At 45.0% G+C, this 11,622-nt stretch overlaps 1 protein-coding gene across 3 annotated transcripts; it reads right to left on the reverse strand.

Moving 5' to 3' along the window:
- Nucleotides 1-239: 239 nt before the first annotated feature.
- Nucleotides 240-11,409, reverse strand: ZC3H10 (zinc finger CCCH-type containing 10). Of its 3 annotated transcripts, XM_044449555.1 has the most exons (4): nucleotides 11,228-11,409; nucleotides 10,273-10,295; nucleotides 6,604-8,358; nucleotides 240-2,777 (listed from the first exon to the last, which is right to left on the reverse strand). In XM_044449555.1, the coding sequence occupies exon 4, from the start codon at nucleotides 2,749-2,751 to the stop codon at nucleotides 1,564-1,566; it is 1,188 nt and encodes a 395-aa protein (XP_044305490.1). In that variant the 5' UTR covers nucleotides 2,752-2,777; nucleotides 6,604-8,358; nucleotides 10,273-10,295; nucleotides 11,228-11,409; the 3' UTR covers nucleotides 240-1,563. The 3 variants fall into 3 exon arrangements, with proteins under 3 accessions (XP_044305490.1, XP_044305493.1, XP_044305491.1); XM_044449558.1 differs by lacking the exons at nucleotides 6,604-8,358; nucleotides 10,273-10,295; nucleotides 11,228-11,409 and adding an exon at nucleotides 5,566-5,912; XM_044449556.1 differs by lacking the exons at nucleotides 6,604-8,358; nucleotides 10,273-10,295; nucleotides 11,228-11,409 and adding an exon at nucleotides 5,372-5,912.
- Between the last annotated feature and the right edge of the window lie 213 nt (nucleotides 11,410-11,622).

Here is an 11,622-nt window from a genome sequence, read left to right on the forward strand (position 1 = left end):
GTTCAGAGGCCCCCAAAACAGAACCAAGCTTATAAGCCCTGCAGATCGCAGTCTGAATCAGGAAAGACTATTTTGCCCTTTCATTGCTTCGCTCTGCTCCGCAGGTGCAGGGAAACACATTTCAGAATCGGTGCAGCTTCACACCAGAGATTCTGAACTGCACGTGCAGCAATCTACTGGAAAGGGAGAGTAACTTTAAATAAATATATACACACACATGCAATCACGTCAGCACCGGATTACTGTGAGGACTGTACATTTGTTTTAATAGCTGGGGATATTTACACTGTTAACTGTAGAAACATCTGGGTCATGAAACATTTTAAAACAGTCTAATAAAAATCAATTCAAGTGTAACATGAAACACACAAAGGCTATTTTAGACCCAAGCAGGAGCTGAGATTCACATCAACAAAACAAAACCTGAACAGAAAGGGGGGGGAAGTCCCACCCTATATGCTGAGGGGAGTTTGCTGCAGTCTGTTTGTTGTTTTTTTAACTGTGTTCTGCTGTTGTAACAAAATGTGAAGAAATGTACAGCACATAAGTCCTTACAACAACAACGTCCTTGTATGTGAGAGCAATTCAGACATGAAATACAGATAGAAATCAGTAAAAACCTAGTTGAAAGAACAGCATGGGAGGCAATGAATGAGCTGTTATGGGCTTGCAAGGCACCAAGTACTGCTTGCAAGGGTCAATAAGAAATTAAGCCTTAGGGCAGTTACAAGAGATCCTGTCACTTCATTTGGCTCTGTTCAAAAACCCAGAAATTTATACAAAAGATACCATCTTCATATATAGCTAAAACCACCTCTAACTCCTGTCAAGTACATTGGACCTGCTCTTTCCAAGGCCACAATTTCAATTTTCCACTTCTAATCAAGTCAGAAGGAGCAACTGGATTTTGTTTTCTGAAACCATTTCCAGTTTTTTTTTCTTCCACAACCCATCTTAAGTTCTGTGTAAAAGTTAGAACAGGTGTCCAAAGTTTGCTCAGGCTCTGCTCTTGGTGGAGGTAGCACTGTTTTGAGTTTCTGTCCTTTCTTTGACTGAGCAAAGGGGAACCTCACACCATCCCATGCACAAGCCTTGTGGACTTCACTGCATTTTGCCTCTAGCTCAGCACAGGAAGGACTCCATGTGCGCGCGCGTGCGTGTGCACAAGCGTGTGTGCAGCATGTGCAAAAGCAATGCTCCCAGAGGTGGGGGAATTTAATTCCTAAACTCAAAGGGCTTGGTGGATGACTACATGAGGATGAACAAGATGCAAATTGACACAAGATACACACACAGTCTATGAGATCAATGTACACTCCAAATTGCCTTGTTAGTTCTGTCATCCCTGAACGCTGCCGCCATTTGCAGTGAGAGGGGGAAGTCACGTGCGCCTGCCTGAGGCAAACTGCCAGTCTGTCCCCCTGTGCAGAGATGAAAATTCCAGGAGCTTTCCGAGCCACACCAGAAATCCATTCCGCTCTCTCTTCCGAACCCTTCATCTTCCACAGAAACGGATCCTGGTCAGTGTTCCCCCTTGAGCACGAGTGCATCACCTGAAGAGGGCTAGTGAGGCATGGCTGTTATCCTCATGCTCTGGGATGCTATGGGGTAAGTCACCATGGGTGTGGTGGCATGGCTCATGGTGATGCCCCCCAGCGGCTGAGCCATCGACACAGCCACAGGCGCCACCGACACGGCCACTGGCGCCATGGAGACGGGCGGGGCCATGCCCTGGGCAATGGTCTGAGCCAGGGCGGCCGACAGGGGCGTGATTTCAGGGTTCATGGGGGGCGCTGCATTGCTTGGAGGGGCTGCCTGAGCTCCAGCTGGAGCCACCAGGTCCTGCTGGGAGACAGGCCGTGGCTGCAGAGCTTGGCTGCTCAGGGTGGTGTGAGTCTGGGCAATGCTGTGATTGTAGTTGGTGACGGTGCCCACAGTGGGTGCCAGAGTCTGCTCAGTGGCCGTTGCTGTTGAGCTGAGAGTCATCACCTTGGCCTGGTTGCGGAACTGGGCGTTCTGCTCCAAGAGGACCTCGTTGGTGGCGAGGAGGTTGTTGACCTGCTTCTTGAGGTCTTCCACACGCTTGCGGAGCATGATGTTCTCCTCTTCCAGGAGCCGGTATTCCACTGTGCGTGGACTGGTGAAGTTGTACTCGTAGGTCTCAAAGTGGAGCCCATCTACCCGCCGCCGCTTGAGCACAGGGTCATGGTCATCGTAGCATCGGTCAGTGTCATACATGGAATCATAGGGGTCGTAGCGACGCACGGGAGTGGTGATTCCTTGCTCCCGGGTGGCCAGGCCCCGGGCATCATACTCATAATCCCGCTGCAGGTGCTGGAATTTACACTTGGCCCCACGCTGGCAGTCTCCCTTGAGGAAATCCCTACAAATGGGAACCTCCTCCTTGCTATTGGGGAGATCAGCTGGGGAAAGGCCCAGCCCAGCTGCCACCTTCTGGCGAAGGCGTGGAGGGAGCTCCCCAGTCTTCTTGTAACAGTCCTCATCCTCCTTGGTGCCATGGATGAAGCGGCAGTTGATACGGACACATTCCTTGTTCTGAAAGTCGTGGCAGAAGATGAACTCATTCTTGCTGACTCCCAGGTTGGTCACCTCATTGATGTCAGGGTGCCGGAAACGACAGCGTTTGCCTCGTTTGCAGACATTGCGCAGGAAGTCTCGGCAGATGTCATCCGAGTTGGCACTCGCCTCATCGCTGCCACTACCATTATAGGTGTTGTCACGATCAGGCATTTTTTCTTGGGGCCAAAATCAGGCTACTGTACAAGACCAAGAGATATAGAAGAAACATAAATAGGAAGTGTTCAGTTAGCAGATCTAAGAAACTGTGCATCAGATTCAAGTATTTTGTACTCTCTGCATATGACTTCTCAACCACCAGAGAATTGGTGCAGTAGACAGTATAATCTTACAGCATTTACATGAATGAAACAGCATTAATATAACTAATCTATTTTTCTCCATTTCTACCAGTTGAAAGGGGCAACCAGGACACAGGAGCTACACAACTGGCTTATTTTCTATCCTTTCATCATAGATCTCTATTTCAAGTTGCCTTTCTTATTATGTAGTTCTGTAAATGGTATTTACAGATGTGAAACCAAATATTACTGTTTGTAAATCCATGGCTGCAGGATGAGGGCTAAAAACAAGCAAACTATAAAAAATGACATACAGCCACCTAAAATTTAGAACTCACTCTTATATTTATTATATACATACTATATAAATGTCTTTGAGCTAAAATATAGAGGAAATTCAAGTACTTCCTCCTTCCCTCTCTAATAAACATTAAGCCTCCAGTCTGCTGACCATCACTAAAATTACTGCCTAGCATTGATGTGTGCAAAGGCCAATGCCCACATTGCTAAACTGAAACCTCATTCCCTCAAACTGAATACAGTCTTTAAACTCTAAGAAAGGGGTAGGAATAATTCCCACAAATGAAGGAAAAACATAGGAGAGAAAACTCAACCAAATCCTGCCAATATGCAAGAAAGGGGTTCAGAATTGGGTGCCCCTCCCCCACAGTCTTCATGGTGCCTTTAGTAGGGACATCACTTCTCTGCCATGGAACCTTTGCCAATGGATCCCCTAGAGTCAGGAAGGTGCATAGATTTTGCTCCAAGAATTTTATATCCATGTGAATAGTGTTTCAGGAACATAGGAAGCTTCCTTATACCAAAGCAAACAACTGACTTCCCTGTATTGGCTACAGTATCTGGCAGTGGCACTGTCAGACAATGGCATTTTAGATAGGTTTCTTTTCCAGTCCTACCTGGAGATGGGAAGAATTAAGCCTGGGCCTTCATGGACACAAGCATACATTCTGTCACTGAATTATGGCCCCACACAAAATCATTGGCTTTTACTTTTATCCATAGGAATGAATGCCAGCCATTCTTGCATATGGGAAGAAAATAAGGGATACACTCTGGGACACCATTAAAATAGGGACTATAGATGCTCTCTTGCCCCAATACTACATATCTGGACTGTGCAGGTTTTGTCCCATTTTAACCATGTCCTAGATAGAGTTCTATATGCAAATTGCCTACAATACAAATTGAACTATTCCCCTATCTCCATGGCCCACTTTTAGGCTCTGTTAGTTAGGCCTAGGTCTCACTAAGGCGGCAAACCTGTGTGCCAGCAGATCTATCACAAACTGCAGGTTGAATACTCCCCATTCAAAGAACCAGAATCCTCCTCTCATTCAGTTATCTAAACAGAGAGAATCTTTTTTTATGGAATATTCAGTCACATGAGCCCTCAAGATGAAGTCTGAGATGGCACAGCCCAGACCCAGGTATGCCACCTTACTGATTAATACTAAATATAAATGAAGTGTTTTATGTATAATTACTTTTTGCACAAAGGCCCTTAAGATCAAGCAAAGACAACAGAATGTTTGTGATTCTCTCATTTTGAAAATCAACAGTATTCTGTGATGTGGACACACAAACTGACCTGACATTCCTAGCAGAGTGTAGAAGCATGCCTGAAAACCCAGATCTTAAAGACTGGCAGTTAGACTCTTCAAGTATTTCACAGAAGTGAAAATAAGTAATTGTTCAGTTAACATAGAGCACAAATGAACAAGCACCTATGTTGAACCAGATAGTGTTCAAGCTGCTATCAACAACTGGACAAATGCATCAGATAAATTATATCACAAAAAGGAACCCCCCCCCCCCCAGTTATCTATCTCCCTTCTGACATAGAAACAACATGGCTAAAAATTAAGAATTGTGGGACTGGGAGGGCACCCATTCTGCAAATTCTTGCATTTGCAGACAGACATAAAATCTACATTGAACTTTCAGCCAAAATTAGACAGAGCATGGTGGGTGACAGCTCCAGCTGAATATGCTTAGTTCACAGAGCCCTGGCTAATTTAAACTGAAAATGCACATAATGCTTCCCTGTAGTTGCACAATGCTGAGGAAAAAAGTCCTTATGGAAGCTTGTCTACCATTATTGATCTTACCAAGGAATCCACAATAGTCTTCTGAGAAAACCTAGCACTCCTGAATCCAACCTTTAAAATCTACCAGGGAATCTGAGCACCAAATAAAGGTAAGATAAACATTTGATGAAAAATCACACCTGCCCATCTTAGCATGTTTTCTTATACAGTGTGTGACACTACATTTTAAAAGCTGCTTGAGCATTCCCTGCTCAGAAGCAGCAACTCCACTTCCAAACTTTGCAAGCGCTAGAACTAAAATTACTAGAAATAGTCACAAGATTGCATCAACTAACTTTTCCCACTGAATCTCTATTTCAGCAGTCCATTCTGTAGTACTTCGACAGCAAGTTATGTTTGTAGAAAGCAAGACTAAGAACAAACCTCTTTGATCGGTGGTGAGGATGCACATCCCGATTAGTGCAGTGAGAGCGTTGCTCATCACTGGTGAAAGGTCCCGAGCAGCCCTGCCCTACTTCATAGTTCATCTGTGCCGCTCTCCAACTACCCCAGGAACATCCAAACGCTACAAGCTCCCCGTAACCCCGAAGGACAATCAAGTCTTTCAACACACGCACCCTGCTTCGTGAGAGTGGAAGGTCCAAGGCAGAGCTCAGCGAGGCGCCATGAGGTCAGCGAGGGGAAGGAGGAAGAGCGCCAAGCAAGGAAAAAGGAAGGGAAGCGGGGCGCTCCTGTGGAAGGCCCAGCGAAAGGATTCCTGGGGTCGGGGCCTAAGGACCTCCAGGGATGGACCGTTCATTCCTAAGGGGATGGGGCGAGACACCTGAGGCGGAGCAGGGAGCGCCAAGGCCAGACCAGCCAGTCCCCGCTCCGCCACTTCCACCCACTCACCCTCACTCCGACCTCCTCCGGTCCAAACAAAGCGCAACCCCTTCCGGCGTGAACTCCCCCGCTCTTGCCGCTGCCGCCGGAAGTACTCTATGCTCCTTCCTCCGCGCGCAATGGCGGGGGAATGCAAGGCACTACTGTCGCCGTGGCAACGCGACGCTTTTGCCCCTCCCTCTTCCACCGCTGTTAGATATACGGGCGGCGCCGTGCGGGCGAGGGAGCGCGCGACTCTGCGCTGCGGGGCTGTGCGGAGCACGAGGCCTGTCTCGCTTTCGCTGACAGGTCACGTGGCGCTCGCACGGCGCTCCGGTAAGCCTATCACTTTTCTCGCCGTCCGCCTCCGCCCCACGGGGCTCTCCGGGCGACTTGCAGCCAAAGGTGGGACGCAAGTAGGAGGGCCTCGAAACGTCCTACTAGCAGCCTTTCGGCTACTCTCCGAAGTTGCCATTTTTTCGTACCTCCACTGGAACTGGCAGCAGTTCGTAATAGACCAGATTACACAGCCAAGTACTGAATACCTTTTGGAGAAAGTGTCTCATCTGTGCAAATACATTTCCAGCATTAGACTTCTAGGAAGGTCCACTTCACACTTGAATGCTTTCTAGAGGAATGCAGCTTCCTCACACCTCTAAATTTCATCACCCTAGGGAGCTCTACAACCATGTTTATGAGCAGTGTTTAATTTTTTAGGTTGTACTATTCATAGATCATGCTGATGTACAAATCAATAGATATTCATAGGTAAAATCATTCAATAATTGACATACCTGGACCAGAGAAACACCCTTTTCTAGACATCAGCATGTGTGCATCCTTGAAATGTAGCAACCAGGCACCATTCCAGAGGCGGCTAGTTGGCATTTGACAGCAGCTCAATCCAAGGGCAATTCACACCAACCCACTCCATCCTTCCTTTTCTTCAGAGCAGCTTCTTTCTGCTTTGGTATGCAAGCAGGAAAGCACATGCCAGTGTAACTTTTTCAGGTGTTACCTATTGGAAAGTGTTAACTGTGCTACAATGTAACCCTTTAATGATCGATGTATCAAAGGGCCAACTAAGGACTGGGCAAGTGCACAACCTGGAACAATTTGTTAGCAACCAGTTATTCTCCACAAAACTTAAGAAAACCGGGGAAGGTTGTGTATTTTGGGCACAGGCAGGCAAACCAGGACAGACCATTTAGTCAACCATGCTACCCACTAGTTCACAAACATCTAAGAACAAGAGTACAATCAGCTATGTTTTTCAGGGAAGCATAGGCATATGCTCCTTTCTCATTTAATACAAGTGCACCCTTTCCTTGCAAATTGAATCCAATGTAAAGAAAATCTTCCGTCATAAGACTGCACACTATAGAAGAGGCACTAAGCAGCTGTAGTGCAGCCTTCCCCCAACAGGCTATTTGAGGGCTGCTCTGAACAGCAGTCCAATGGATCCAGAGTGCGTAAAGTTAGGGAAAGCTGACACAATGGAGGGTAAGTTATCTGTACTGCAGCTTCTATCTGTGCTTTGTTTCTAGTATTAGACTGCTTATCAACCTGCATGTTACTTAATAAGTATAGAAAATGAATCCTACACTGGGACAGAACATTGATTCTTACAACAGTTATTTTCTAGAATTTATTATTAACCCAGTGAAGAAAACAAGCCACTGGCAGATGCAAATCACTTGCAACTTCAATTCACTTCCAAAGCAGCACAACCTAGCTAGAAGCATTCTGTTGAGTATCTTGAACCCAGAAGCAAAGCCCTTGCAATGACAATGAAAACCTTTTGCTAGCTTGGTAATCCAGTTACACACATAGGCATTGTGCTCTTGCCAGAGTAGCTTGACTGGGAGGAAGCCTGCCTTCAGAAGTTGCTGCAATACCTGTCAAATGGAGAGCCACAACAACCTCTTGCTAGTTTATTCTATTTTGGGCAGAAGCAAAATAGTTCCAAGCAAAATAGTTTTTAGAAAATTAAACTAAAATGCTTTTATTTCAAGAAAGTTCTGTAGCATACCTGTAGAGGGCTGGATCCTACCCCACCCAAGAATGTTTAGAATGCTAAACAGCAATGTTGGTAGTTGTGTATAAATGTGTGTGCAAGACCACCATAGATTACCAACAACAAAATACAAGCCAATATTATACATTAAATTTAAGCCACCTGGAAACCGTATCTAGGTTACTAACTTTTACTGAAAATTCAACATTTGGTGGAGGAAACACAGTTCAGAATTCTTCCCAAAAGGGGCTTTATTTTACACAGTTGCCACATCACGCCACAAAGAACAGGATCAGTCCAAGATAGTAAAGCTCAGGGGCAACACCCTTGAAGGATCACAGCTCCTAGGCTTTTAAGATGGAACCTCATGAAGATTGGCTAAGAGTCTTCTAAAAGCAGCAGCAAATAGAAGGCATTATCTGGAAGTCAGCTTCCCAAGCTCCACCTTTCCATGCTGTTTTGCAGCTTCAGTAGCACTGTGAGTTATGTTTACTTGGACCTCTGCCTCATCTTTCTCCTTTTGCGCTTCAGCCTGTAAGAGATAATATTCTTTAACAGTCAATACTACTGTAACATTATGCTAATATGACAGTTCAATTAATGAAGCTTTCCAAGCACCAGTCCTCTTCCAATGGGCATACCTACCACATTTGTTCATAATTCCTACAATTTGTCCATTCCCAATTCATATCTAGTAATCAGGCTAAAACAGCAACTTTCTGGGAGCACCAACTAGAAAGTCAAGAGTAAATGCACTAACCAAGCAAATTATAGCCCTGCAACTGCCATTAGACTCCCCCTGCCCCACCAGTCTTTAGGAAGTAGAAGATGCACTAGAATACCAAATCTAGTCTCAAATTTTAGTTTCCACTTAGCAAGCAAGAGGTTCAGTGAAGCTCTACAAAGACAAGTGAAGACACTTGCACGTTCATAATTCTAAATGCAAAAGGCAAGCAGTTGGCAGTAAGTAATCCTCAGCCAAAGAACCTACTCCCTTCATGGCTGCTACATATGCCATACAGAATGCAGAACTTGTACTGGGGCATGAAAAGTGACACTAGGAGTTTCATTCACTGGAGCTGCCTGAAGCATTCGATCCTGTAGTCAAACTAAGGACTTATTTCTCTACCTCTGTATACTGGCAATTTGCTAATGACTTCCTACTGAACCTAATTAAAGTAACACTGAAAATTCTTCCCCTAGACTTTCTAAAAGGCAATACAGATGATCCTGATATAGTATCTTCGACATATACTATGTTAAGAATGCACTTCTCAGAAACACAATCCTTCACATTTTGGCTTAATAAGCCACTACATTCAGGGATTTGGGGTGGGCAGGGAGATTAAAGGACAGTACAAGAAAAGCAAACAATGAAACTTATGGAAGGGCAAGTGAGACACCAGTTTGATAAAGTAAATAACTTGACCAAAGGATATCCTATCTTTGGTGAAATTCTCATTTAACAGAAATGCAGTACAAGTCTATTATGTCTGTCAAGTACCACTTGATTAACATGGTTTACACTCCAACTATATTCAGGATTGTAGCCTTAATGTCTCAAGTATAAATGTGTCTATGCACACTGCAGAGGAACAGGACAGCACTGAATAGTTGCTAAGTGAAGCATTCACAACCACGAATTCTCATGTTCTTCGATTTATGACCCCTAGGGAGCACAAAGCTTGCTTTTGAAGAAAACAGGAGCCAGCAGGACTGAGGAATAAATGCAGCAAGATTTAAAAGGGAATAATGTTTGAGAGAAAATCTATGGCCCAATGCTCTACTTTGGTTAAAATTCATTTAATCTTCCTCCCTATACATTGGATCCCTTCCTTAGCATTGGGACAACGTTCGTTTCCAAGTAAGGAGAATTTGTGTCTCAAGTTTTGTTAAGTTTATGGAGATACAAAGGTGAAGGAGGATAGATCTCAAAGCATATGTGTGGCCCTTTGTAGTCATCCTTGTTGTGTATACCCTATTACATTAAAAGTAGTGGCAGTCTTACAACACAGCTACCATTTGTCTCCACTCAAAATCAATATAAGCTAGGCCTTCCACAGTTCAGCAGCATCTGCATTGCCTAGTTTTCATCAGTGTGGACTTCTGGCTACATTAAGAAATATCCCTTGCACCCAAGGCCACTTAGCTGCAATTCTAACTTAGAAGGGAGCAAGCCTCACTGAGCTCATTGGAGCTTTCTAAGTAAGCCCCAATCTAAGTTAGCATGCTTAGAAGTACATTTCAATTCCCTGTAAACACCAGATCAATTTTAAGATTACAGACACAGGGGTTTTGTATTTTGTCACCATCAAGTTTTATGATGCCTTAGTTTACAAGTAGATTAAATGTATTTTTAAAATTCTGATTAAGGCTCTCCCACAGTAAATTTTTGCAGAAGAAGCAATTATGCAGCAGAGTACAATAAAAACACATGCTCACATACCTGCGCATTCGCTTCTTTCGCCACTAGAAAAAAGTGGGGGGGGGAGAAGAGAGGAAAAGTCAGTTTTGCATAATAAATCACAGATCAGGTAAGTTAGACCTCAAAACGTACTATGTTATTAAAATATTAGGCACAGAATATCCATCTACTTTTAAAAGTTACTTTGTGTGAGCTCTGTCAAAGCTTATTGCCATTCTTTAAAAATTGCAACAGCCAACTTCAGGAATAAACTATAAGAACCTCCCATAAGTTCAATACCAAGTGCATACAGAAACTGGAACAAGGCATCCATGTTTACTCAATTAAAGGGGAGCTGATATTTTGCCCATGCCACAAATCAACAATCCCCAATATCCGTCAAACTCCTGTTCTTCTCATTTCTCGAGGGCTCGTAACAATACAATCCTATGTATTCTTATTCAGAACTAACTTTCACGGAGCTTAATGGGGATTCAGCCCAAGAAAGAAAACCTGTGTGTTCCTAGGGTAAGAGCCACAGGATCAGATCAGGGGCTTGTCTGGCCCAGCCTTCCGTTCAGAATGTGAAACAACTCCTAGCAGTAGCGAGCTAATTCAGCTGTGGCCTAGAAAAACACGAGGCTTCCACAAATACCAGATTTTTATATTGCCCCCGTGATTCTACAGCTGCTCTTCCATGAAATCTACACCACGCGCGATACGGCCCTTCTTACACTATCTACGTACTCTAATACAACCCAGGCCTCGATGCACTTCCTTCTCGCCCTATCGGCCCAGCGCGTCAAGAAAATCGTGTTTAGTTCAAAGTCTCAAACATGCCTTCCAATTCTTCACCTCATGTCCCTCGCCCTCTGTTATTAGGATCCAGTAACGCATCTCCGGCCCACCAACCTCCCGGTGCCAGAAGGCGATGCACAGGCCTCAAATCCAACTACATCTACATGGAAGCACAGCATCCAGCCTGACCCCCGCTCACCTTCGCTCGCATGCTGGGGCGCGCCCCCCGGGCTCAGTTCCCGAGCACAGGCAACAAGGCTGTAGTCGGATGGCGACGGATACTCAAAACAGCGCCAGCCCGCAATTAGCAGCACACACCAAAGATGGCGAAGGCTGCAACAGTAGAAAGACCCAGGAAAGCCGTCGGTTGCTATTTATAGCTCACGTTGTGCGCGGGAAATTTACGTCACAGAAGTAGCCTTCGCGTTGGATGACGGGAGATATAGTCTTCATGTTGAGGACTTACACTGTATTTCTTCCAGCCCGAAGCTATCGTTCGCCGCCATTTTAAACGTAAAATGAGTCCTATTCGGCTGCCAATCATCTGAACGACGGGACGCAGAGGGGGTGCCAGCTAAGTCCCCGTTCTTGCAG

Source organism: Varanus komodoensis, unplaced genomic scaffold (genome assembly GCF_004798865.1).
Source record: "Varanus komodoensis strain SLA01 unplaced genomic scaffold, ASM479886v1 scaffold59_1, whole genome shotgun sequence".
In the NCBI taxonomy this organism is placed as follows: Eukaryota; Metazoa; Chordata; class Lepidosauria; order Squamata; family Varanidae; genus Varanus; species Varanus komodoensis.

What these genes read in the sequence shown, in the direction of transcription:
- ZC3H10 (XM_044449555.1), bottom strand. Translation starts at nt 2,751, where the DNA reads ATGCCTGATCGTGACAACACCTATAATGGTAGTGGCAGCGATGAGGCG.